Source organism: Orbicella faveolata, unplaced genomic scaffold (genome assembly GCF_042242905.1).
Source record: "Orbicella faveolata isolate gen_17 unplaced genomic scaffold, um_ofav_v1 contig_1, whole genome shotgun sequence".
In the NCBI taxonomy this organism is placed as follows: Eukaryota; Metazoa; Cnidaria; class Anthozoa; order Scleractinia; family Merulinidae; genus Orbicella; species Orbicella faveolata.
This window is the reverse complement of record NW_028301536.1, coordinates 23,669,698-23,697,048: the sequence shown is the minus strand read 5'-3', so window position 1 is coordinate 23,697,048 and position 27,351 is coordinate 23,669,698. Positions and strand designations below refer to the sequence as shown.

Below are 27,351 nucleotides of genomic sequence, written 5' to 3'. Positions count from 1 at the left end.
CACGACACTTCGGTCAGACATCTGGTGATCTTTGGTGCGACCAAAATACACCAGCTTAACAAGATGGTCTATCGACCGAGTTACGACGAAAACCATTATAAAGGAGGAACTTTCTTCAAGAGAACATCCTCTCCACTTTGATCGGTCATGTTTAAAACTCGTATAACTGCTGAAGATTGATTTTAAGTGTAGATTATATAGGTCTCTCCCTTTAGAAAGTTAAAATCAACTTGCCGTTTTCAAAACATATTTTCCTAGTCTTTGCCTGATGTACAATACCACCTAACCACCACATGCAAATCAAAAAATTAAAATCAATCTCTAACTCCTCGCTAAAAAAAAAATCACAATAGTAATGGAGGTATAACAGCAGGGTGGCCAGGAACTTCTACCCACACATGTACAGTCGACCACGGCCACCTACACTATGAAGCGGTCACCCCCTATTAGGCGGCCAGATATCAAAGTCCCAAACTTATTGTCGGTAAAATCCTGTAAATAAAAACCACCTATACTGAGTCGCCGCGGCCATCGTTTGGCCGTCCCGATGAGGGTTTTTTATTGACCACCCAAAATTTTATACACATATAAAGCTCACATAGTTTGGCTTTGTTTTGGAAAAGGTAATGACTGATAACAGTCCGAAACTGAAAGTCACGACTGATAAGAACATCGAAACACACGTTTATTATGATCATTTGGCGTGGTTCCATGTAAACAAAGCAATTAACCCAAAGATGAAAAAAAATAACTTCAGTGTAGAGTGCGTATGGTATTTTTTTGACAAGTGAATCAGGAAAAGAGTGATCGGTAGTCTTATCATGTGCAACAGTGGTCACAAGTCTTCAGGCATGTTTGTAATTGAATTAATTGACGCTTCAATTAAGTTTTGTGCCAATTCCTCACGAACCCAACTCAACCCCTATGTTAAGTGGCCACGTACCACGCATTTCCCCGAGAGTGGCCACTTAAAAGGGGTTCGAAAAGAATTCCTCGCTCATTTAAATTTGAATTAACGAAACTTGGAAGAATGGTATAATTCGGAAGAACACGTACGACAATTCAATCCTGGTGTACATGTCACGCAATCAGCATTTCCCGCGTGATCTCTGCCGTTTCTGCTTGAATGTTAAGCAGGAAAGAGGAGCAGCAGCTCTGGGAGAGAGTTGTGCATTTACTTCGGTCTAAGTTCTCTTAATCCATCTGTGTTCATATTTTATGTCCTGAGTGTGAATATTCTCCAGAGTATCATCTAAAATGGGGCAATAAGAAAACGAAGTTTGCAAGAGTTGATACACCAATTCTTGGTTTTCCATGTTGGAATGCATTATGTGTCTTCTAACATGGCCGCCACGCCTTTGTCATTTCACTCAAGTTCTTAGTTGTAAACTATCAATGTTAAATCATTTGTCTCCTTTATCAAATTCCGTTTTAAGAGAAATAACTAGCTAAAAAATAATAATTTCTATAACTTTGCACAGTGATAAAAAAAAGCCTGTCTGCTTTATGAAACGGATTCTAAGCGAGGACTTCCAGGGAGAATATATGTTCCCCTAATCCCGTGACGATTTCGCATTTTCTACCATTAACAAATACATTGTTCGCCAAAATTTTTAGCCGAAGTTCCGATCAATATTAGATGAGTCCCTTGCTCCCTCAAATGAATCAAAACAATTTACTTGGTTCCCTTGAAATAATAAATGATCATGCTCATTTGTTTCGCAAAATCCCTGGGAGGCCCTCACTAAGAAAAGCGCGTGCTCAGAGGATTTAACTGAACGTAAGACAGGTAAGAAATAGCAGACTAAAAATGATCATCTAGAACATATCAATGGCATTGTTAGCTTCTACCCTGACTTGGAAAGACCGAAAAATTAAAAATTTGCGGGGACGGCAACAAAAAACGGGAAAAACCTAACCGCGAGGCATGTCACTATAAGAGGTCCAGTCAGCCGGTCAAGTGACAAACCGGTAAACATGGCCCTAACTGACCTGGATTTCTTTTTCCAAGTTTTCAAACCTAACAAAGTAAACGCGCACGGAGTTCGAAAAAACCTAATTTATTTATCATAGACTCTCACAAAGGATAGGTTCAACGATAATTCACTCATTGTGCGTGTTACGAAAGCAAAAGTACACGTCACAGAATGCAGCTTGTTTGACTGAGTCCAACAACATGACAGTGAGCACTAAATATATAGTAATCCGCTCATAACAACTAAACCAGTATACTAAGAGCGGTTTTCAATTGAGAGTCAAACAACAAAACGAATCCAATCACGATGCTGAGTGCAATCAGCACAAACAATGCAATGAACCACTGATAGCAAGAATCAAATACAAGTAACGCCAATGAAAACGCGGGAAATCTAATATATCCAAAATCGGCTTTGACCTTTCTCATGTCTGGTTCAGTAAAAGCGAATTTTGTAAGCCAATCACAGGGCGAAGTGAGGCAAACAGAATTAATGAAAAAACTTCTGAACAAGACTCAATTGAAAACCGTTCTGAATTCCGCTGTATTTAGATTACTGAAAATTAGACGACTAACTTTGTAAAGTGAAGGCTCACCGGGAGCTAAAAAACGCTTTGATAGCCTGTACTGTGGAAACGTGTAGGGTTTGCGTAAATTACTGACGAAAAATAAGAAAGAGGGCGCTGGCAATGACTAAACCTGTAAACAATTGCAGAACTTGCTAGCTTAGAGTCAGTCGGTAACCAAGCGCTAAACACACGGTACATGTCATTTAAGAGGAATGCTCCTCTTCTTTTTTCTGAAATGTCGGAAGGCTAGACAAACTATCGACCTTGATAGACATGCAAGGACCCCCATAAAACCTACTCTGAAAATCCTTGACTCTGAAAATCTTTGACCGATAAGCTGTGGCTTCAGATCTTTTTAATTCTTGCATCATGGAAATAAGATCCAATGTTTGCCAACGCTTGTTGAAAATCTCAATCATCCGAGTGAGGACTGGTACTACTCCGCGATCACGATACACTACATGAAGAGTTTCAGGAACTTCAACACTGCTTTTCCATGTGGCGCGAGGGCTAACCACGAGTTTGGCATGATCTGGAATTAATGCCAACTTCTCAACAATACATTCTTCCAAAACTGCTCACTGATTGTAAATACCGCAACACAGGTGAATTTCCCTATAGAAAAAAAAAAATTTTTAAAAAATCAAAGGTCATCTTAGTCAAGCAAAAACACCAAGAACATAGGGAAGCAATAGATACATCACTATTGACCACGGCTAACAGATTGCAAAAAATGGTTCAATATAGAAGAAATGATAACAAACCTTAAATGAGATTGAACAATAATGAAACAGATTGTGGAAAGCACAACTTGATTTTCGTCGAGGCACAGATATCAAGTTTTACTCAGTTTGAATCAGTGGCTTTGTCATACTTGGAAATCATCTTTATTCGCTGCGTACGTTAAACATGCTCATGAAACTGATATGAACTTTCCTTTAAATCAACTAGAATCTACTGTTTTAACGATTCGTTTTTCATTAGAGTAACTGGTGATTGGAACAGTTTACCTAAGAACATTGTTGAAGCGGGAAGCCTCGAACTCTTTAAATTAAGACTCGGATAATTTTTAAAATTGTAATTTACCAAACAGATTTTTTTGCTCGGTCAATAACTTTTAATGTAATTTTAATTGTAACTTTTAATTCTTTTTAGGAGAGTTATATTAAAACTCCCTTTTCGGATTAATTTGAATAAACATGTATGTCATGTATATATGTATATGAAGTCAACTAACCTTGATTGTGAATCCATTTGTTCATAGCCGTTGATATAGCTTTCGTATTCTCCTTCTCTAGCTCTTTCAGCTTTTCGATATCCCTTTTCACTTTTGCAACGTTTTCCAGTTCACCTCTAACCCACAGCTCTTCCTGTTTAACCTCACTCAGTTCCAGTTCCGGTCTCCGCCTTTGTTTACGCCCTTTCTCCATCTGCATTACTTTCTCCAATTCCTTCTCTAAATGCGCCTGCCTTTGAAGTACACTCTCGAGGTTTTCCTCTCTCAAACGGTAGTATCTTATTCCGCGGTTTCTCTCTTTTAGCTCCCTCAGAAACTCACGGGTCTCTTGTGAACTACCCAATGATATTATCGTTACTTCGTTCCGCGAATTCAGATCTTTAAAAAATGTTTCAATCTTTTCTGCGTTTTCCCTGATATCCTCTTGGCCGACAGTATAATTGACAACCAAGACTGCCACATCACTGTGATACTTTGTGGGCCGCTCATCTGCTCTCCGCAATTTTTCTATTTGTTCTGGGGAAACAGCAGGACGAAGGGAACGTGGTTTCACTTTTTCCAGAATCTCAACGAGATCGTACAACCGCAGGACCTCAAAACACTCTTTCAACACGCTGACTGTAGTGTCGGGAAACATTTTTTTAATTTCTTTTAATAGGAATCTGCCTTTTAACGGATACTGGACTCCCATTTTGAGCCCAAAGAATTGATAGAATTTTTCCAACGCAGCCTCATCAGCTTGTAGCCTTTGAATCAATTTATGGGTGACATCATCGCTCAGATCTTTCAAGCAGAGTTTACTGCTAACTGCAAAGAAAATAATCAACATATTAAAGTATAATTTAATTATTCCATAACTTTCAAAGTTTTCCATAATTGCAATTTTTACTCAATTCATGGTTCTAACACTAACGGGAAAATTGGAAAAATTTCATATTAAAATATGAGTTTAACTTGAGTAAGTGAACAATAAAATAACATTACAAGTTTACCGTTTATCTCTTCGGTTCCAAGTTCAGATGCTACAGTGTGTGTAGCCAAACCACTGTCACTTGCCTCTGTCGTCATGCTGCGACTGTCTTGGACATCTTCTAAATACTGCTGAACAAAAGCAAGCTTTCCTGGATCCATTGATTTAACCTTATGCCGTTGAGATATTTCCAGCTCCTCAGTTCCTTCATCTGTCTCTGCAGCTTCGAATGCTTTGTAAAATAATAATTACTAAATATCAAAATTCTTCTAAGGAAGCATCATACGTGATTTATTTTTTTGGATGGATTCGGACGAAAGTAAGAGGAATAAGAGAGCCACCCACTGTACAGGCCACTATCCAAAAATTTCTCCCGGCCTCCTCTTTTATCGTTGGTTAAAAATATAGCAACAGTAAATATATAACAAATGTAACTACAACGTGTTTATAGGATCTGATTGTGTTGCAACTGAACTTATGACGGCAACTGACGATTTAAAGGAGCCTTTAAAAGATAATGGAAGGACCAAACTTATATAACCACAAATGAAATTTACGTCACAGGCGAAATCATGTGTATCTTTACGCAGCGTCAATTTGCGATTTTATGCGAACTGGGGACCAGTTTAGTTCACTGAATCCCTGTACAAATCTTGTCCAGCTGTCGAAAACTCTGGGGCTGCCAACGAGCAAGCTCGCGTTTGAACACACGCGCAAGTGTCTTAGCGACTTTGGCGCCACGCGTTCGCTGGTTCACCCCCAAGGCTTTGTCCCTTTCCCGTGTGACTCAAACGTAAGCCTGCCCACAGGGTTGCAAGAAAGGGTTCTGGAGCATGCATATTTCTATGGATGTTATTTACTTTTTAGTGTACGAGTAGTGTTGGGTGTTTAAGTCTCCGAGGCCTTTCGAATTTCATAAAAGCACAAGTTACGCCGAATGCTTTTTATTTTTATTTTCCTGCTTTTCTTTCTTGTAGCGTAATAAAATACTCTGTCGAGGTTAACAGCAACGTTTACTGCCGTGTTCTGTAAAATTTTTATTATTACCTTTCCAACTTTCTTGTTGTCTCGAAAATTTAGTAGCTTTTTCTTCAGGACTGCAATCTTCTAGAATCTCAGGAGGCAACTGCTGGATTTCTCTCTCTAGAACTGCTATTCTCTCGTTGATGATCTTTAACACTGGCGTTTCTCCCTTAGGTCGAAAAAATACAGCTGAATCAGAGTTTTCCCCGTAGCCTTTGTCCGTCACCAATTCTTGCAGTTTCTAAAACAAAAACAAAAAAAAACATAAAAAAGGTAAGAGATTGTATAGATTATATTAATCCTGCCAAGAAACCTTCGCGACAAGGAGACCAGGAGTCTTCTTTTGAAAACTATCGTTTCTCCGTTCTTTGACGTCAACGGTAAATATTAGGGAACAAAGAAATCTATCAGTTAGAAGCAAGAGAGAAAAAGCGACATTTTTGAGGGATCGCCCCACCCCCTCCACCCCGCACACACACACACACCCTGGAAAACTATTATACATATATACATTATATTTTTCAATAGCCAAATTGATACAGAAAATGTCTGGCAATTTCTTTAATTGATCGATTGATCAAGTCAAGCAAGTAATTTTGAGGTAAATCTGTTTTTTCTTCTACATAGTCTCCTTCATGCTACCGCTACAACCATCAAACCCATCACAGTTCAAGTTAGGAAGTTCTGTGAGAGATTTCTGGGTTGTTAGGTTTCATCGTTAGAATCTCTCAATTTTGCACTGTACTTCTCCTTTTGTTAGCTACAGGTTGACAGGTCCATAGATTATTTTAACCAAAAAAAGAATATAATTTCTTTCTGATTTAGTGGGAAGTTAACGAAATCGAGTTACCTTGGACCTCACTGATCAACTCGTGACTGGCTTTGTCGTATTTTTGTTTCTCGATGCTCACATTCACTTCAACTGTTTCTCCACCTGCACGTTCTTTTACTTTACAGGTCGACAGGTGTTTTAGATCAATCGGCAGAAAAGTTTTTGCTGATTTAATTTGAGGTTACAAAATTGACTTACCTTGAGCTTCATTGAGCAACTCTAAACGTGCTTTGTTGTATTCTTCTTCCTCGATGCTCACATTCACTTCAACTATCTCTCCACCTACTCGTTCTTTTACTTCGTCGGTCACAAAGAAGTCGTACAGCCTCCTCTCCAGCGTCCCATCTTGGTAAAAATTCCACAAGGTAGTAACAGCTGATAGAGTTTCAGCTTGAACTGTGAGGCACACACAGCCGTCGGCTAGATTCACCAGACTGGTGCCAGCAGGAAGAACGCGGGCATTTATGGCGGTGATTAGCTGGCGAAACGTGGACCAACGACTCATGAGCTCCACGAGAGAGACTACTACAACTTTGAATGCTACCTTGATATCCAGCACTGAGGAAAAACAAAGAACGGCCACGTGTAATCATGGAGTTCAAGATAGAATGGCCGACTACTATAAGTAGATCGGTAGCTTCAGCATCAGAAAACTCGAAAGGAAACGCCCACCACATTAGAAAATGTTTCCCTAAACTTGTCTCCCAATAAGTCACAGATATGGTAAGGTGAGTGCCGTGAACCATTTATCCGTGTAATCATCAGGGGAAGCCACACTGATATTATTCATAAAGGGAGCACGCTTTCGGATCATATAAATAAATGATCTTTCATGTATGAAAGATCATATATTTATGACCAACACAGTTGACAGAATGCAAGTAAATATATGAAAGACCATACATTTAGAAAGAAAGCGGCATACAAGTTTAATATAATAAGCTGCAGTGTAAATTAGATGACATAGCTAGCCCAAAAACCAAACAGCCATTTTACAAGCAACAAAGAACAACTCTCACAGCTTACCACCTATCAACTTATGTCCAATGTATGAAGCAATAGCAACTGCTCGTGCTGAAACAAAAAGACAGAACGTCATGCACACAAACCTACTGTGTTACAAAGGTCAGAATGCTTTGGAGACAGTGCAATATGGTTCCCTACTGCCATATAGCGGGAGCTCAAACAAGCTCCCTCATATGCAAAGAACGATTAAATTTAAAGTAAAACTTATTACAGTCTTTATCTACTGATAACAGTAACCAGCTGAAACCCGGCGGCCAAAAGCGAATAAGCACAAGCTACACTGACAGGGGATGGCCAAATAAACACAGCATGTTACCTTCTCATTCCTATCAACAAACCAAACAGCTTCTTCAAATGGAAGTCTGTTGGTTTATATTTTACTTTATTTTGCTTAATTTTGCTTAAGGTGGCTGGCGATATTTTGACTATACTTTGACAGATCAATAATCGACTGTTTATTTTGTAATGCCTCTTTATTGATATCACATAAATGCCTAGCCCTTCGTGAACCAATTGTCGTAATCTTTGTGGCCTAATAGGTTACCATAGCAAAGGTTAAACCTGTTAAAGTGAATGCTTTAATTAATGGTTTATATCCCAATAACGAGCTCGGTGACCCCGATTTTTGTTATCGAAATGTGCAAACCATGATAAGATGCAACTTCTAGCAAAGTTCACATAAATTATTCTATGGAGGGAGTTCGGAGCCCAAAATATATGGTTAGCTAAAAACTGAGCTGTTGGAAAAGTAATGCAAATTTTTGCCAGCCACCTTAATTTTATTATTCAAGTTTAAGCCCTCTGAAAACAAATTAAGAAGTTAGAAAAGAGGGGGAGGGGTATAAATAAGCTACGTACAATTCTGAAGCCAATAGTATTTTTGTTACCCCTTATTACTGTTTGGACCTGTCGTTTGAGCACGCACAAAAGTCTTCAACTCCGATTACATAAGAGTACCTTGCTTTCTATTTCCGATTCCGAGAGAAAAAATGTATTCGTGCGGGGTGATGTTAGATTAGGGAGTTTAAGTAACGACAATGGCGACGCTGAGGACGACTGTACTGTCGTGAAGTGTAATAATGTCGTGAATTGTAATACCTGTCGTGAATTGTAATTACACTTGTCGTGTATTGTAATACCTGTCGTGAAATGTAATAACAAGTGTCGTGAATTGTAATAACATACCCGTCGTAAATTGTTATAACATGCTGTCGTAAAATGTAATAATCCGAGCTGTTGTAAATTGTAATAACACTCTGTCGTGTTTTGTAATAACCTGTGAAGTAGAAGGATTTCATTTCATTGTCATTTTCTATGTTCAAAATTCACAATATTGAAATGGCCTTGTAATGGACATCTTCGCAAAACGATTTACGCTAAAAAAAAAATATTGGCATAGTTGAGATTTCGTCGGACACTAGCTATTTTTAGTCAGCCAATGTCCGATGACCGACCGTTTGCAGCACTGACGTTGTCAGGAACGTGTGTAACGGAAACGAAAACGGTTTATTTGCGGCTAAAAGGACAATTTAATGAGGTCATTACAATGTCATCAAAAGATATCGATGAATTCCTACTAGTGGTCATTCGTGGTCACTAGTGGTTATTCGTAGTCACTCGTTGTTAAGTTCACTAAGTTTTCTGTTTGTCCCCTTTTTGTCTTTTCATTTTATTTCTTTTCGTTCATTACTTCTTTTATTTCATTACATCATCAAGTAATTAGCTTAAGATAAACCAGATAAGACAATCCAGATCAGTTGACATTACATAAGCTACATAAGACGCGTAAGAATACTAGACTGAAGAAGAAGTTAAGAAGTTTTCGTCTATGCTCTAAGAAGTTTACTGTGTGGGTTAGATATGTAAGTGATTATTTTCCTTTATATTCGTATTTTTAGCTAATTTCGTTAATTTAAGGTGATTTATACTCTCTCCATAAGGACATCGCTGTGTCTTATTTTTATAAGAAGAGATTGTTTTTAGTGTTAAAAATTATTGCCACACGTTTTCGACCGATTGATCATCTTCAGAGTAACTAATCTGCGTGAACCAAGTATTTTCTTTAAACTTGCTGGTGACATAAGGCCATTTCCCAATCGCAGTTTACATTTCTTTATTGAATGCATAACAGTATCGATAAACAGCATTGCAATTCACATAAAACCATCATCATCATCATCCTCATCCTCACTCTCATCATCACCATCACCACCGTCATCAATTTTAACCGTTATTTGTTGAAAAGACTGAACACGCTTTTTGAAAAAGTGCTCGTTCTCAGGTTCACGACCTATTACAAAATACGACAGGGCGTTGTTACAATTTACGACAGCTCGGATTATTGCACTTCACGACAGCATGTTATTACAATATTACGACAGGTGCGTTATTGCAATTCACGACACTTGTTATTACATTTCACGACAGGTATTACAATACACGACAAGTGTAATTACAATTCACGACAGGTTTTACAATTCACGACATTATTACATTTCACGACAGTACAGACGACGCCTATTCAAAAATGAATTCATATTTTACCAGTGGACGGCAAAGCCAAATGTACAAAGATTTATAATGCACGGGCAAAGCTAGCTATTGTTTTGCTTATTAAACCATTTGTCTGGTGACGTCCTCGTTGCCGTCGTGGTGATGGTTTGGAATTGGATTTTAATCAAGATCGGAAAGAAATTCAAATCCAGGAATCACAGCAAAGATCGCCATAGGCTTTGAGCATTTAGAGGCACAAAACCTGCTCCAACAAAGATAGTCAAGCTAGACAACATTGCAAAAAGCCGGTTTGAGTTTCCTTTTATTGAAATCCAGCGGCTGAACATATAACTGCGTGAATTTGGAGAATTTGGTCATCAATGTTGTTCAGTTCTTCGAGTTTGCTGTTGTAGGAATGAATTGAAATGTCATTTGATCTTTACAGTGGTTTCTTTTGCTTCTAACCAGGGGCCATATAAATCCTGATGTACATTTTTCAAAAACGTTTACAAACTTTGCTTCAAAACTTTCAGAGTGAATTAACTGTCACAGACACGTTGTAGGGCGCACCGAATCATTTTGCTTGCGTCTGTTTTAGTACAATACAAAGATCACGAGTGCGTTCGATACCGTCACTTTCATATATATATACCTCAAATGATTTAACTAGCTGACTTTCAATCTCTGTCTACTGCTAAAATCAACATTTTTCATGAACAACCGAGGTTTCACACAGACAGATATATCATAGTGTCAAAGTCCATGCCAGTGAAGAGGTTCGCTGTTTTGACTACGATGGCCGATTTGTTGTTCAAAACGTTGCGAGACGGCGCCAGTTTCCGTGGACTTGCAAAAATAGTAGGCCTTCAAAATTTCCTGTTTTGACGTAAACTCAGCATGAATTCAAAACGTAAACAAAAGAACAAGCTTAAACTCTGGCCTGTAAGCAATTTTAAGGTTCCCATTCGATCTGCGTTCGTGAAAATCTTCTCGTTTGCCCAAAGGGAAATACGGTTTGGTTTGCAAAATTTCATAATTTAGGCTTTGCTTCAATGCCAAGGTTTGTTTGTTATTTTTAATTTACTTTCAATGACCTGAGACTAAAGGGGACCAGAACAACATAGTCATTTACATTCGTGTAAAATAAATGAACTGTTATTCACTAAGCCGTTTGACTAGCTGAACATTCCTTCTAGGTGTTTGTTTACATACCAACATTCTCTAGTAAATGTGCGGCTTCTGTTTCCAACTGTTTCCATTCATTTAACCCGCTATATAATGAGCTAGACAAGTTGGTAAGATGGCTCTATAACCACGAATCATGGCCATCTGCCGAGCTACACAACTCGGTAGGTTAAAGTAATATATTTTGCGTACAGAAATCAAAGCAAGCAAAGTGAAACGACACATTTCCTCCATCGATTTATTCCGCACAAAGCAGTGTTGGTTTTTGGTCGAGGACAAGACGGAAGACAACAGGCAGCCGAACTGCACCTTTGTGTTTGTCCCAAAAGTCGTACACGTTTCGTGAAGACATGATAAATCTTAGCTACAAGGCCATTTCACGCCAGAACTCTTGCAGGTAACAGCAGACAAACACATGGAGACGCGACGAGCACATGGAGACGCGACGAGCATGGACATGACGTCATTCGCCCCTGAAGAATTTTTTTGGGAGGGGCCAAAATTGGTGTTCCCCGATAGATGGATAGCTATAGATAGCTTCACAGTTGTCGTATTTTTTGCATTACGCGATTAGAACTGCGTTTTATCGAACCCAATAAACACGGTAAAATTTCTCCCGCTATTAAAGTCTGTCTCTGTGACTGCTTCTACGGATAAAAAAAAAAACAAACAAATACCTTTCCTCCTTTTAAAACCCTCCTCCTTCCTTTTGAATTCATCCTCTTGCTTTCTTCGTTCTTCAAACTCCTTCACCTTCTCCAGGAGATCATGATTCTCTCTTTCTGTCAGAATCTCCTTCAAAATGGCCAAACGGTGAATTCCTAAGTTGTTTTTGTTTTCAAGTTCTTTAAATAAGGAGCGAACATCTCGAATTTGGCCTTCGCTTTCTTCCGATATCTTTCCTCTGCACTTCGCGATGAGTCTTTCCAGTTCATTGAGCTCGTCGAGTACTGGAATGATCTGTTGAAGTAATCGGTTAAATTCTAGTCTTTTTCTCTCGAGCTTTTCAACTTTGTCGTTGAGAGACCATTCCTTGACACCTTTTAGCAACTCTTTCATTTCTTCCAGGTGATCAACTCCAAGATTATCCTGATCCTCCAATTCTTTGAACAACGACAGCGCATTCTGGAGGGTTGGTACATTTCGCTGACCCCTAGTGCATGGACTACCCCGATGGACCTTGCCCATGGACTACTTGAATGGACTACCCATGGACTACCCTAAATGGACGACCTCGAAATTTGTGGCAAACATAAATTGAACACAGCTAGAACCCGAACAAAAGATGTGATCGATCGACAGACACAATTACGGAACATTTGCGATGTAACAGATTTAATCCCCAACTGGAACTTTGTCACAAAATATTACAACCGAAATAAAGGAAATGAGTTGCTTTTCTCGTTCCCTGTTATGGTGTAAAGAACTGGCTCACAAGTCAGAGATGAATGCGATTATGTATGCCAAATTTCCACTTACCATCTAGCGTCCTTTTCATATTGTGAGCGACCGTGAGCGACTCGTGAGCGACTACTGTGCCTGCTAACTACACTGATTTGGCCAGGGGTAGAAATGCAAGATGGCGGTGTATGGGTGTACGGGGTTATGTGAATGTCGTGTCTTATCATGTAGGTAACAAAAGAAAAACTCGCTCGAATCCAATATTTTGTGACAAAGGTCCAGACGTTAAGGTAGGAAACGTTTGAGAATTAAATGGCAACTGTTCTGATCTGACTTTGTTCGGGATCGTTGAATCTGTTAAATCGCAAGTGTTCCTTAAGGTGTTTGTCGATTGATCGCATCTTTTGTTCGGGTTATAGCTTTGTTAATTAATGTTTGCCACAAATTTTAGGGTGGTCCATTTAGGGTAGTCCATGGGTAGTCCATTCAAGTAGTCCATGGACCAGGTCCATCGGGGTAGTCTATGGACTAGGGGTCAGCGAAATGTACCGACCCCATTCTGGATGTTGCCTTCGCTACCAGACGCAATCTTCCCTCTGCACATAAACAATAAACTACCGAGTATGTTCCGTTCGTCCAGTCTCTCACTTATTTCAAGGATTAGGCTGTTGTACTCGATTTCAGGCATTGTAACTGCGAATAAAAAGCCTCTCTTCACTCTTTCGGATCAGCGTAATGTTAAAATGTCTCAATGTTTCAGTCCAACATGGCGGGCTGAAAGCAACAGCTCGATGTTCGTTTCTCTCCACTGGTCACGCGAGAAAAGTCGGGTTTCTTAGAATTTTGTCTCACCTTCAAGTTATAAAACAATAGGGCCGAATATAAACTAAATAAAGGTTCTGTTTCCGAGGCCACCGTGAGTTTGAAAACTTGACAGGTCTTGGCAATGATTGACGAACACACACCAGCGGGGGAGGGAAAGTTACGGAGAAATCGATATGACACATAGCAGAAGCGACTTGACTGTGTGTTGCTCTGGGGTTAGGTTTCAGAGTTAGACTGTCTATCACAGTGCGAAGTGTAGGCGAACCGGAGTAGGAGGTATTCGGAATTTTGAGCACTTGCTTAGTAGTTATTAAGCCTTGAAATAACTTTAGACAACTGTATTTACAGTGGAAAGCCTCTGGTGTCTCACAGCCAGTAGGGATTGCGAATGCCAAATAAAGCCTGTTGGAGAAAACTTGCTTGTTTGTTGAAAAAGCATGTATTACAGCATCTAACGTACTTAAGGGAGGATTTCACGGTTCGGCGCACGTCTGTATCATTTATGGGCCTGTGCACGCTTTTTGGCACAATCATAAGCAAGTTACGTAATTTCGCATTCAAATAGCTCTAAAATCATCAACTGTAGAATAAATTGTACGGGTCAAAATTCAACGGCGTCGGTAACATGATCCACTGAAATCTCCTGAGAATTTTGGTTATCCGTCATTCTGCCACGACTAGCTATGGCATGTGATTACTGAACTACATCTGATCGAGTGGGGTTTTTACATGCGTAAAGCGATAACATTGATAAGAAGCGAACAATCATGCGCCGAACCGCAAAACCCTCCCTTTAAACGAGGACAGTGCATCTTGAATGATGTCTTCGCTTCCAGACGCTAACTTCCCTCGGAAAATAAAGAGTCAACGATCGAGAACGTTCAGCTCGTCAAGTCTCCGACTTACTTCAAAGAGTAAATCGTTGTACTCGATGTCAGACATTTTAAACAGAAAATTAAGTGTCTCTCTCCACTTATTTTGATCTCCACCTAAGGCTAAAAGTGCTTAATTTGTCAGTCCAGCATGGCGGCTTGAAAAGAACGTCTCAGACGTCCAGACTCGTTTTACAAGTCACGGGAATGCAAAGTCACGCGAATTTGAAGTCATGCAAGAAAGAAAAAACAGGATCATGAAAAAAATTGACTGAATACTTCAATAGGCCCTTTGCAGCTGGGGTCACGTGACCAAATTTTTCCTGAAAAAAATTTTATATTATGGGCTATAACTTAAAGAATGCCAGAAATGGAAAGAACGCATCAAAATACCAATATGGCCAAGTTTGAGGCCGCTGGAATTAAGGAGTAAGTTTATACGACAGTTTGAATTTTCGGAAAATTTAGAGGATTTGTATGCAAAATTTTGCTGGAGAGCAAGGTCTTGCTCTCCAGCAACTTTTTCCACACAAATCTTCTTATTCTTTTAAAAATTCGGACCGTCATAAAATCCCCTTCTTTAATGATGGGGGGCCTCAAACTTGGCCATTTTGATATTTTCGACATGCGTTTTCCATTTCTGTCATTCGTTAAGTTATAGCCCATAATTTTATGAAAAATAGATCACGTGATGGCTTAGCTGCAAAGGGCCTATTGCGGATGTCATCGTGAAGTTGCAAAACAATGATAGCCCAGCTGACCCATTAAGTAACAGACCGACGAGGACAGTCAGATCTTTTGAAAGGTTTTGGATCATAGCAGTCACTCCTTACGTCAAATAGAAGATAAAACAGAAACAACATGTAAAACGTAAAAAATAAGATAAAATAAAAGAAAGTTAAAAACTGAAGGGTAAAATATGAACATTTGCCCAATGCCACATTTCCCTGTGTAAAACAAGGAAGGGAATTGTTTTGGTCTTGTTTTGGGAAATGTAAGTCATGTTCCCACTCTTTATTGGTTTGTCTTACTTTTTTCGCAAGGGTGGAGAGGGAGGTTTCTGGTTTTAATAATGCTTTATTTACCTTTGTGCTTTACCCTGGAGCCCACCAATAAGCATGAAGCCCTGAAGCTTTGAAAGTGAGCAAGGTTCGTTACGGCTGTCTGCCACAGCGCGATAAAGTATTGACGGGGCAGAGGCGGTATTACAGTAAATTGGACATTCTCTTGCCAGTAACTAAGCAATGAAATAGTTTTAAATTGTTTCCTTGTTTAGTTTCACATTGGACGCAGGAAACGAAAGGGGAAACTCTCCAACATTAAATAGGCGGTTGATCTGCAACCGTTTTCATTTGAACTTCTCTTTCCGCTCTTGTTCTTAGGGTTAGAGGAATTGTTCGTGTTTTTCATCTATTGCTTTGTTTGGCATTGCAAAAGGTGCAGGTTGCCCCTAAATAGTCAGATTGCGTATTTCCGTGTATTATTGGCAGAGGCCAGTTTGACACATCTTTGCCTTTTTCTGTATATTATAAATAAAATCTGTATAGTATTTCAAACCATTACAGGCAACGTTAGCATAGCAATAAATAAGCTATTTTGATTAGTCTTGACACTTTCTGAAGCCGGTTTGTTTTCAGTATGTCTTTTGCTGATCCAGATCTTCTTAAAAATCCAATTTTAATTTGGTTTTGTTTGTGACGAGTCCTTAGCTTTTGTTCCGTGACAGACGTCATTAATTTAACGAATGCATATAACATGTATTTCAAACTGTTTGATTTGTAATCCTCTCGGAAAGAATTTTAAATTATCGACTGAATTTTTTACCCCTCGAAACCAGTAATTAATGGTAAGGGGTGACAGGCCGCACAATCTTCACCGGTGTGAAACGTTTGAAAACCTTTCATATTTTCGCCCTAACGAGCGTATCTTTCAAGGATTTCCCTTCTTAAAAAATATGATTGGTGGATCTTAAAAGATGTCTCTGAGTAGTGGTTGGATCTGTGTTATGTGTCATTTCTCCATTAAAGCGTGTTTGATCTTTGGCGCTGAAGGCTCGTAACAAAAGGCAAAATGACTTTGCGAGTTTTATTTCCCTGTTTAAAGGGCATGTAAACCCAAAAATACAAGTTTTTCTTATTCGACGCAAACAGCAACGTAGAAAACGAATTTGGCATTTATTTTGCTCGTTTGGGTTTCGGTAAGGAGAAAAACAGCTTTTACGAGAAAAAAATCCACTTCCGGTGAAAACAATAGCCATCTGTCGTGACGTAAGCGGTGGAACACAAACATTGCGCAATAGGGATTTCATATGAGAATTCTATGGCGGATTGGGAAAGTGGGAGTAGCTCGGAGGATCTTTTATCGGATGAGAGCGATTCAAATTTGGTGAATTTGTATGGTAGTGATGTAGAAAATTCAGTTGTAGCTGTGGAACAATCTAGGCCTCGTCCGTATCAATCTGAGCCACGAAGGCTCCGACAAAACGATCAACAAGAAGCCAGCCCAGAACCAGATGACAACAGCTCAGACCGTCTTGGAAACACAGACTGGTGTTTAATCATTTTGCAATTAAATTACATTTTTAGCAGATGAACATCAATTGAAGCCGGCGCATAGTCAGATTAGCACGCAAATAGAAGCTCACCAAATTTTGTTGTTGTCTTTTTTTCCCGACCTTTCTTGGGTGCATTAAAAGGTGCGAGTGTCAAGTATGTCAGCCACCCTTGTGAGATAACTTTAAGAATTCCTAGGAATTCCTAGGAATTTCCTAAGAATTCCTAGGAATTCCTAGGAATCTAAGGTGTGAATTTTCACGGTAATTCGGACTCGGAATTCCTAGGAATTCCAACTGAAATATACTCACCTTGAAAATTCCTTAAAATTCCCAAAAATTCCTAGGAATTTCTGAGAATAACTTGGAATTTGTAGGATTGTTTGAGAATAGGTTGGAATTTTTGGGAAAATCTGAGAAAAACTGGGAATTTTGTATCATTTGTAGGCCAGACAAAATTTTGATGATAAATGCCCAGCATTAAAATAACAAATAAAGTCACTGATATCACATCAAACAGGTTTTAAATGAATGGTTTATTACATTGGCTCTCATGAATTTAAACATAAGAATAATCATCCTGTTTCTTTTTCATTACATCAAGAATCAAAAGTAAAACTGAAAACAGATATGAAGGTCAAACTGTTACATGTTTGATAAAAAGAGAACTTTTTCAGATAATTTACTTACTTTTTTAGTTTACAAATCCAACAATTTTCCATACACAAGATTTTACCTTAAATTATTGTTATTGTGTGGAACATATCTGGATTTTCATGATTGTAAGGAATCAATGATAAGAACAAAACTGAGACATTCCTTAAAATTAAAAAAAGGCTGAGTTTGGGCAAACTTAGCTGCTGTTCAGTTATTTCTGTTGATTCTGCAGCTAGCCTCTTCATCTTCATCTTTGTTGTATAACACCTAAAACAAAATTTAAAAAAAATACATTACACTGCGATATATATGAGGTACTGTAAGACTGAGATCCAAATATTTATGTGCTCACAGTTTAATACGTGCAGCTAATTAAGGCCTGACTGTAAGCTGGTTGAAATATTGAAAGAGAAGACTTGATAATTGTGAAGGTGCTTGTATACTATTGATAAATATGTTACATAAATCTTGAGCTTACAGTAGATTAAATCAAGGTTTTCCTTCTTCTATAAGTGTATCAACAACTCTCGAATTGGAGGATATATATCACGGTTTTTAGCCAAATTTAGACATTAGAAATATTAAAAAAGACACTTAAAACATTAAAGGAACATTTAAATAATAGAGTAAACGCAAAAGAATATACGGATGGACAAAAATTGAAGATCAACACGGATTGCCATACAGTCAGGCTGAAACACACAGGAGACATATCAAACTCATGCAGACTGTGGCTGCCTCGTTGGAGTTTTTGTCAAGAACTTTGACTGGGATCAGCGAGAACTGCTATATTTGTTTCGTTTGAACAAGTGTGGCGAGAGAAACGACTTGTTATCCGCAAATCAAATTGTTTAGGCATGCCCTCTGGGCAACCTAAATTGTTTCAACCTTACTTTAGGCAGAATTCATTTCATGCCATGACTGAGTGACCCGCTCGTGTATGATTCGTGATGACAAAGTTCATTCAAAAGCTTTTGTCTAACTAAAAGAAGTTACTTTGTATAATATAGGGTTACTTGAATTCGATTACTCACCAAATAGTTTTGTATACAGCTAATCTGCCCTTTGAATTTTTCCCCGTTGAAACATCCACAGTAAGACTTTCTTTTAGCTCCAAATCTTCGCCAAGAATAACATGTTTCTCGTTAATGACACTCACGCTGTTTTCCTCTAGTCACAGGACCACAGCAAAAACCATTTTGATATAATTTTGGAAGTGAAATCTACTAATACGCACGAGTGATCAACCGTTAACGCTGAATTCAAAGATGGGCGCCAAAAGAGAATGACTAACGCGATCTTTGTCACGTTCAGTCACGAGGATAGTCACGTGAAAATTTGCGTGCTGTGATTGGTTCAGTTGATCAGTTGAGGAGAGAATGGAAACTGGAGAAGAAGGAAAGAGAGACTGGCAACGAGGTTGCCAGACCAGTCGCTTTCGATGGTAAGTCTGCTTCACTTTCCACGCTGTTTTGGTGGTCTTTTGAAAGATGGGTCTTGCTTCAAAAGGAAAAAACTACACAAACTTTTTACGAAGAAATCGAGGAAAATGGAACGTACTTTAACTAGTTGATCTGTTCCCGACGGTTGTCAAGATAACAAAGGATCGTGAGGCACTTAAATCAAGTTCACTGCAAAGGTAAGGAATCCAATTTTATAGGGATTTTCTGTTATGATAAGCTATAATTCTAACTAAATCAAACTAAGCAATGCATTGTGTGCTCTTTGAAAACCCCAAAAGCCGAAATTCACCTAAAAGGTTTCAGATCGACCTGAGAAAACGAGATAAATTCTGCGAAATAAGCTTAAGCTTGTTGTAAGTCCACCAAATCTATTTTGAGAGCCCACGTGTTTCAACACCCAGTCAGCACAATGCAGCAAGTAGAAATTCATTTCCTTTGGATTATTTATAAGGATTAACATTATATGAGATCTATAGTCTTTTCAATACATCAAGATGTAGGTTTTTTTTAATTTGTCATTTATTTATGTCAGTTATTTATTTGTTTCTCACTGACTCATAATCTTTTTTATTCTTTTGATTTTGTTGTGCCATGAATTAAAGTGACCGCGAGGACAAGGAAATACAAGAAACATATTGATGATCCCACTATACCCATACCAAAATCTACAAGATTTGACCACATAAATTGCTTAAAGCAGTCTTCCCAGGGCAGTTGATGTCATCTCCCTCTCTTGCATCACCTTTTCCTGGAGATCATTTCCAGCACCATGAACAGAACACCTCAGAGTTTTCGGCTCGCCTGAGTGAGATGGCTGTTGGCAGAAATGTTGTGGATGACTTTGATGGACTATGGAGTCAACCTTTATGCAAGAATTGAAGCTTCACAGAAGCATTTGATGAAATTGAGTTGCCTATACACTGTACCTGAAAAGACTACAGAAATACCAATTGATGTAATACACACAACAGTTCAGATTTGTCCACAGACAGTGATTCAGATAATGATGTTGAAGTTTCTAGTTCTGACTCCTCTGAAGAAATTGATAACTCTGACACTGACGGCCATTCACTGGACTCCCCTGATGAAAGTGAAACTAATTGTTCACAAGAAAAAAACATTTTCTGCCAAAGAATGTGCCTGTATGGCTATTCTGGCCTTAATTTCAAGACATTGTATGACAACGAGAGGCTGCTAAAGATATCCTTGTTTTAATGAAACTACGGGTAATTTGTCCAGAGAATGTCACAGTACAGTTTTACAAATGTACAGCAAGTGTGTGGGAACTGTGAGCTTTTCATTTCTGACATCTGTGAGAGATGTCTTCCTCTTTTTCCTAAAGTCATAAAGGATCAAGTCAAAAATTGTTCAACAGTGGGCTGTGATGGGTATGTGTGTGAATCTACTATTATATTAAATATATACATGCATATATATACTTTTGGTTTTATCGAAATTGTAAATAATATATATACATTTATGCTGACAGGAATATTTTGCTCAATCTATTTATCAAATCTGAGAGCATCCATTTTTCTATCAGTTAAACTCTGGGTGTTTGATTTAAGGGTCCATACGGGCACATATACACTAACAAATCAGGTTGGATCTAAAAAGCAATGTTATGAATGCTATAGTTTTATGTCGAGTTGTCAGACTTAAACTGGAATTAATGTAGTAACATTTGTTTGTAAATAATTACCTTGGAGCTTGACAACAATAAAAAGGTATGGAACTGCAGGGAAATGATCCTGTTGATTTTTACTAATTCACAGAAACTGATTCATGCACTGAGTTCATCTTTAATTTTGACATTTTGGGAAATTTATAGAAATTTCAAACACAATATTTCATGTGTTTTAGCTGTTCCCAAAAATTCCTAGATATTCCAAACACATTTTTTAAAACAGTCTGGGAAATAATAGGAGTTCCTAGGAATTCCCAATAATTCCCAGTCATACTTTTCACTATTCCCAAATATTCCCAGAAATTCCAAGGTCTTGGATTAAATATAATCTGCATGGCTTGGAATAACTTGGAATTCCCAATAATTCCCAGTCATACTTCCACTATTCCCAAATATTCCCAGAAATTCCAAGGTCTTGGATAAAGCATAATTTGCATGTCTTGGAATAACTTGGAATTCCTAAGAATTCCTAGGAATTCCTAGGAATTCCCAGACTACTGGGAATTTATTTCGCAGGGGCAATGCCGACTGCTCACGAAAGTGTTTGCTGCGCTGAAATCGGACAAGTCTGGCAAAAAGTAGAAAATCAGAGGCCAAAAATACAAATGAAATGTATTACCTAGCATCCAGGATTTCAGTCGACCTGTCTTGATGTTTGGGTGCTTGAAACTGCTTATTACGCATTCAGGCAGCAGCACGGCACAGATAATCACACAGGAAACGAGTAAGTTTACTTTTATTTTAACTATCGCGGTTCAATTGTCAGATTTACCTCTGCCGTAACTGGTTTTATTTTAGTACAACACTAGTGTAGATAGTTATTTCTCTGTATTTTTCGTGTAGGAGATTTCGATACATTGCCTATCGGCAGCTTGTTCGTTGGTGCTGGGGTTATCTTGGTAAACATGGCCGAGTTGCGCAACCATCTTGTGCTGTAGACAAGATCCGAAGCACCTTTCCAGCCGATTTTGGCACCACGTATACTGGGTTGAAGCCACCAACCCAGTGAGGGATAAGAAGGTGATTGCTAATTTACATCATAATTATTGAAAATATGTTACAGCACTGGCAGCAATGGGCTTAACATATACAAAGGCACAAACGTGGTTTGCCGTAATTACCTTTCTAGTTACTCAATGATGTGTAAGCGTGACACATATTGTTCCACTGCTGTTTCTTTGCAGGGTTTCTCAAAGGAAGCAGAGATTATCTGTGTTGCGAAGAATAGCAGATAAAGTGGTTTACCCTATTAACCTCAAGCTTTTGAAGAGCTCTACTTCTTCTAGGCCTTTTATCGGCACTGTCAGCCATTTCCGGTTGTTTGCTGCCTTCATTTTGGATAGGCCGCTTTCGTTTGTCGCAAGAATTTGTTGCTGCTGGAGACTGTATCGTCGGTACGGCAGCACCAGAAAGTAAAGGACTTTGCTTTCTCAGCCCCATTTCTACCATGAAACTTTTTTCGTAACAATCCGGAGAAAAATGAATGTTGGAAATAACCGAATGCTTCGTCGGCTCTACGAAATCGGCCCTTTTCGCTAGGTTCGATTTGCGCCTTGAGCAAATTTTACCCACTGCCGCCTCAAATTAGCGTCTTTTGGAAACTTATGCATAGTATGGCCTGTTTTGTTCGAATTACTGCAAAAACTGAACGACACAGCGTTTTACCATAATGAAGATGTGGTGTTTTTCCAAAAGAAACTATGTAAACATGTGCTTATTTCACAACGTGTTCAAGAAAGACCTTTGACTTTCCGTAACTTAAGGTCCACCCGTGACGTCATTTGCTAGATTGCGCAATTCAAGATGGCGGATGTTTAGAACTTTGAAGCGATTTTTCAACGTAAAAACGGGCCAAAGTGAACGAAAGATCTACAGATTTGGCAGATGTCATGTATGTACTAAACGACTATGTGGTCCCCAAAATAGCATTTTTTGGGTTTACATGCCCTTTAAGCGCTAAAGACCTTTCCGTGAATTTTATTTCTGATAGTATTTTTTCTATCGGGTTGTGTGGATAACCGCTTGCCAGGAAGTGTGTTTTAAAATTTGACTTGTTACCCTCAAAGGTAGGTTTTGAGGAATTTGTTCTTGGGAGTCTTAGGGCTTCGCCCTTCACGAATCCTATTTTACCACTTCAGTGGCGGGTGACACGAGGTATGATGGGTATACTGAAAAGTCTTCGTTGGCTTGAAATGAGTTTTTGTGTCAAGGATTGAGTCTTCCTTGAATATTTCGCCCTTTTATATTACCGTGTCCAGAAATATAGCTCCGGTGTCTGAGATTTTAGGCTGAGAATTTAATTGTTGGGCCATGTGAGTTAGCTTGTTCGATGAAGTGTTCGATGTCTCTTTGACTGAGGTCCCACAACGAGAATACGTCGTCACAATGAGAATACGTCGTCAATATAGATCACTGTAATTCTATCGACTAAACTACGATAAAGGAGAGTTGTTCAAAAACCCTCCTCGTAGTTTTGATCGGTCATGGCTAAAACGCGTTCCGTCACCGAAGCTTGCTGTTCACGTGATGATCAGAAAGGTCCCTTGTTTGAGGTAGTTAAATTCGCGGTCTTCGGAACAAGTATTTTCCGAGTCTTTGTTTGATGTACAATACCACTTCACTACTGCTTGCAAATCAAACAAAATTAATTTCCAAACACTCGCAACAAAAAAAAACAAAAAAAAAAAAAAAAAAAAACCGCAACAACAATACAGGTATATCGGCAGGATAACCAAGAGCTTCTACTCATAGTTCTCCATATTAGAAGAAATTCCTCACACATTTAAAGTGAGGTTAACGCAACTTGCATTTTGGATGAAAGGAATAATTCGGAAATACTAGTACGACTGTTCAGTCCTGCTTTGCATACCCTAAGATCATCATTTCTCACGTGATCTCTTCTGCTTCTGCTTAGGTCTGATTGCAGGTTAAGCAGCAAAGATGAACAATCATGCCTTCATGTCGATCAAAGTTCCCTTATTCAATCTGAGTTCTGTTTTAAGTTCCTGTGAGTGATTTTCGATGGTAATTTGGTTGCTGGGCAATTACAAATTAACATCAACAGTTAAACAAAATTTTATTTAATACATATTTTTTACAACTATTCTACAATTTTCATAATGAGAAACGTTCTCTAATCTAATTTAAAATCCGCTTGAATTAAAGTGCGCAAAGTGCAATATTTAAACATATGACATAACAAGGACTAATTGTGCCAGAGAAGTTACATGTAATTACTTGCGAAAAAGATAAGGAACTTAGTTTCTTGTGTAAGTTATCTTTCCCGAAAAGGACCTTTTCACAATACGTGAAACAGTTATTCAAACTATTCAATTCTCAAATTCTCAAACTATTCAATTATAACATCATCTAAAATAGGAAAATGAACAAAGGAAGTTTGCAAGAGGTAATACACTTATTCTTGGTTTTCCTGTGACGTCATCGCTGCCATTTTCGAATGCATTGACAGAAACGTTCTGTTTAAAGGAGCTACGTCACTGTTTGCGCATCTTGAAAAGTTAAGCCTAAATTTTTCAAGTTCGTCGTTTATAATCCGGGGCAATCTTCTCCATCCTTTACCATCCTTGTTTCTTTATGGTTTATGATCATGTATTTCATGTTTTTCTATCTTAGTAAACTACTATTTTCAGGTTTCCTTTAACTTAAAGGTAATTTTATACGTGGCCAATAGAGCTCAAACCGCCGAATGCTTTCACAATGTTTTAGCCGAAGTTGCCATCAACAGTAGAGAGATCCCTTGTTCCCTCAAATTAAGAACTGGATTTGACTAAACTTAAGATGAGCAAGATGAACAACAGCTCTGAAAGCGACAATGTACTCTTAATCATGCCTTCATGTCGCTCAGAGTTCCCTTATTCCATTTGAGTTTGGTTTCAAGTCCATGCGAGTGATTTTAAACGGTAATTAATTTGTCCTTGCTGGGCAATTACAAATTAACATTAACAGTTCAACAAACTTTTATTTAATATATATTTCTAAAACAATTTAGACTTTCAGAAAAGTCCTTCGTCTTGTTATTCATTACCCGCCAGTACCTCTCGCGACTTTGTCTCCAGCTCAAACTCATGAGGTCGACTTGTGACAAGTCTAAGACACGTCTAAGAACAATTCTGCAATTTTCATAATGGGAAACGTCCACTAACCTAATTTAAAATCCACTTGAATAAAAATTGCACACAGTGCAATGTTTAAACATTTGACGTAACAACTGCTAATTATACCAGTGAAGTTACATGTAAATTACTTACGAAAAAGTTAAGCAATTTAGATACTTGTTTTTAGTTACCTTTCCCGAATAGGCCCTTTCGCAATACGTGAAAAAGTAATCTAAAAGAATAACTATTCTTTAGAATAACATTGTCTAAAATAAACCAACACACAAACGAAGCTTACAAGAGGTAATGCGCCTATTCTTGGTTTTCCTGTGACGGTTCATCGCCGCCATTTTAGAATGCATTGACAAAACAATGCTTCTTCTGTTCTGTCGTTTGTGTCTTCCAACATGGTCCCTATGCCTTTGTCATATCAAGGTACTCGGGTTTATAGTTGCAAGCCATTTACGATACATTATTTGGCTTCTTTTTTAAATGTACAAGAACTTCCTTTTGAGAGTAGCAACTAACAAAAAAGCTAAATTCCTATAACTTTGTACACTGAAAAAGAAGAACACCCGTCTCCTTCATGAAACTGACTGTTAAGGAGGCCTCTTTAGGGAAAAGGTGTTCCCCTCATTCCTTAAAAAAGTTTGCATTTTGTCCCTGTCCGTCATTAACAAATATATTGTTACCCCCAAGACAAATTTCGCCGAAAGTCCCGTCAACAATAGAGATATCCCTTGCTCCTCAAATTACATTTAAAAATTTCCCTTATTCCCTTCAAATAAAATATCATGTTCTCTTGTTTCGCAAAACCCCTGGGGGGCGCTCGCTAACAAAAGCGTGAACTGAACTTAAGACAAGCAAGCAATAGCAGACTAAAATTGATAATCCAAAACATATCAATCCTTGAATGTCATAATAGCTAATTCTACGAGACAGAAAACTTGAAATAAAAATTTGCAGGAACAATAGAAACTGAGAAAAACCTAACCGTGAGGCACTGAAATCTGACGCTACTATATAAGAGATCCAGCCAGTCAAGTGACTAATCAGTAGACATGGCCGCAAATGACCTGCATTTCTTTCTCCAGGTTTTCAAAAACCTCATGAAGTGACGAGTTTTCTGCTGTCTGTCAGTTATACGTGGGGCACTAAAATTCGCACTGTTCTTCATTTTAACTTAGAAAGGTTCACTGACCTTCACTGTCTTTCGACAAAACGGAATTTATTTATAGACCCTAATTAAAAACGGATATTTACAACTATAATTGTACGCGTTACAACGGCAAAAGTACACGTCACAGAATGCAGCTGGTTTGACTGAGTCTAACAACAAGAGAGTGAGCATTAAATATATAATCCGCTCAAATCAACTAAACCAATCACGATGCTAAGTGCAGTCAGCACAAACAAAGTAACGAACCGTTGATGGCAAAAAAGCAATAAAAGTAATGCCAATGGAAGCGCAGGAAATCGAATATGACTTTACGCATGACTGGTTGAGTTGTTAAAGGAAATTTCGTAAGCCAAACACAGGGAGAAGTAAGGCAAAAAGAGTTAATAAAAACAATTCTGAATGATAAAGACATACTTGAAAACCGTTCTGAATTCCGCTGTATTTACATTACTGAAAATTAGACGAATAACTTTGTAAAGTGAAAGCTCACTGGGAGCTCTTTCTTCGTACAGCCTTTCAAAATAACGTTTTGCAAGCCTGTACTGTGGAAACGTGTAGGGTTTCCTTAACTCACGGACGAAAAATAAGGAGGAGGGCGCTGGGAGTGACTAGTAAGTCACATTATCTATCACTTAATTAAACCTGTAAACAATTAAAGAACTTGCTAGCTTAGAATCAGTAAGAATTCAGCGCTCAAACACATAGTACAAGTCACTTAAGAGGAATGTTCCTCTTCCTTTTTCTGAAATGTCGGAAGACTAGACAATCTGTCCTTGATAGAAAAAAAACACCAATTATAATCTTTGACGGCACTTCTTTTTAATTCTTGCATCATGGAAATAACATCCAATGTTTGCCAACGTTTGTTGAAAATCTCAATCATCTGAGTGAAGAATGGCAAGGCAAAACGAGAATCATAACTTACATGAAGCGTTTCGGGAACTTCATCAATGCTTTTCCACCCGTGAGGGCTGAACACGAGTTTGGTATGATCTGGAATTAATGCCAACTTCTCAACAACACGTTCCTCCAACACTGCTTCACTGTGTAAGCCGTTATCACTGATTATAAATACCGCAACACAGGTGAATTTCTCTATAGAAAAAAAGATTAAAAAATATCAATGGTCGTCTTTATAGTGAGGCAAAACCGCCAAGTACATAGGGAAGCAATAGATACATCACGAAAGTCACAAGCACTCATATCGGGGTACAGACCAACCTCTTCTACATCCGGCTACTGACTATGGTTCCATGACAGCAAAAAATGATTCAATATGGCAGAAATGAT

General features: G+C 38.4%; 2 protein-coding genes, 2 long non-coding RNA genes and 1 pseudogene across 5 annotated transcripts in view; 2 read left to right on the top strand and 3 right to left on the bottom strand.

The window, feature by feature from the left end:
* Positions 1–1,279: 1,279 nt before the first annotated feature.
* On the bottom strand, positions 1,280–14,637 carry LOC110054562 (uncharacterized; annotated as a pseudogene). The gene is made up of 8 exons (XR_016202544.1): positions 14,347–14,637; positions 11,988–12,435; positions 7,633–7,680; positions 6,805–7,164; positions 5,799–6,015; positions 4,774–4,983; positions 3,782–4,588; positions 1,280–3,159 (listed from the first exon to the last, which is right to left on the bottom strand). The product of XR_016202544.1 is annotated as an uncharacterized LOC110054562 (transcript).
* A 2,090-nt stretch (positions 14,638–16,727) lies between these two features.
* LOC149118460 (uncharacterized) lies at positions 16,728–21,938 on the top strand. Its single transcript, XM_089275023.1, has 3 exons — positions 16,728–16,957; positions 17,104–17,126; positions 21,286–21,938. Exons 1-3 carry the CDS (start codon positions 16,728–16,730, stop codon positions 21,387–21,389), a joined length of 357 nt encoding a protein of 118 aa, XP_089131149.1. The 3' UTR covers positions 21,390–21,938.
* LOC149118462 (uncharacterized) lies at positions 17,477–18,991 on the bottom strand. The gene is made up of 2 exons (XR_016202603.1): positions 18,651–18,991; positions 17,477–17,883 (listed from the first exon to the last, which is right to left on the bottom strand). It is a non-coding gene; the product is annotated as an uncharacterized LOC149118462 (long non-coding RNA).
* On the top strand, positions 19,038–20,819 carry LOC149118461 (uncharacterized). The gene is made up of 2 exons (XR_016202580.1): positions 19,038–19,255; positions 19,682–20,819. It is a non-coding gene; the product is annotated as an uncharacterized LOC149118461 (long non-coding RNA).
* A 1,887-nt stretch (positions 21,939–23,825) lies between the features above and the next one.
* Positions 23,826–27,351, bottom strand: part of LOC149118458 (uncharacterized) — a 40,175-nt gene continuing 36,649 nt past the window's right edge. Inside the window, exon 6 of the mRNA XM_089271947.1 lies at positions 23,826–27,156. Within this exon, the coding sequence (XP_089128073.1) occupies positions 26,777–27,156 (380 nt within the window). The 3' untranslated portion in view covers positions 23,826–26,776. The remainder of the gene's footprint in view (positions 27,157–27,351) is intronic.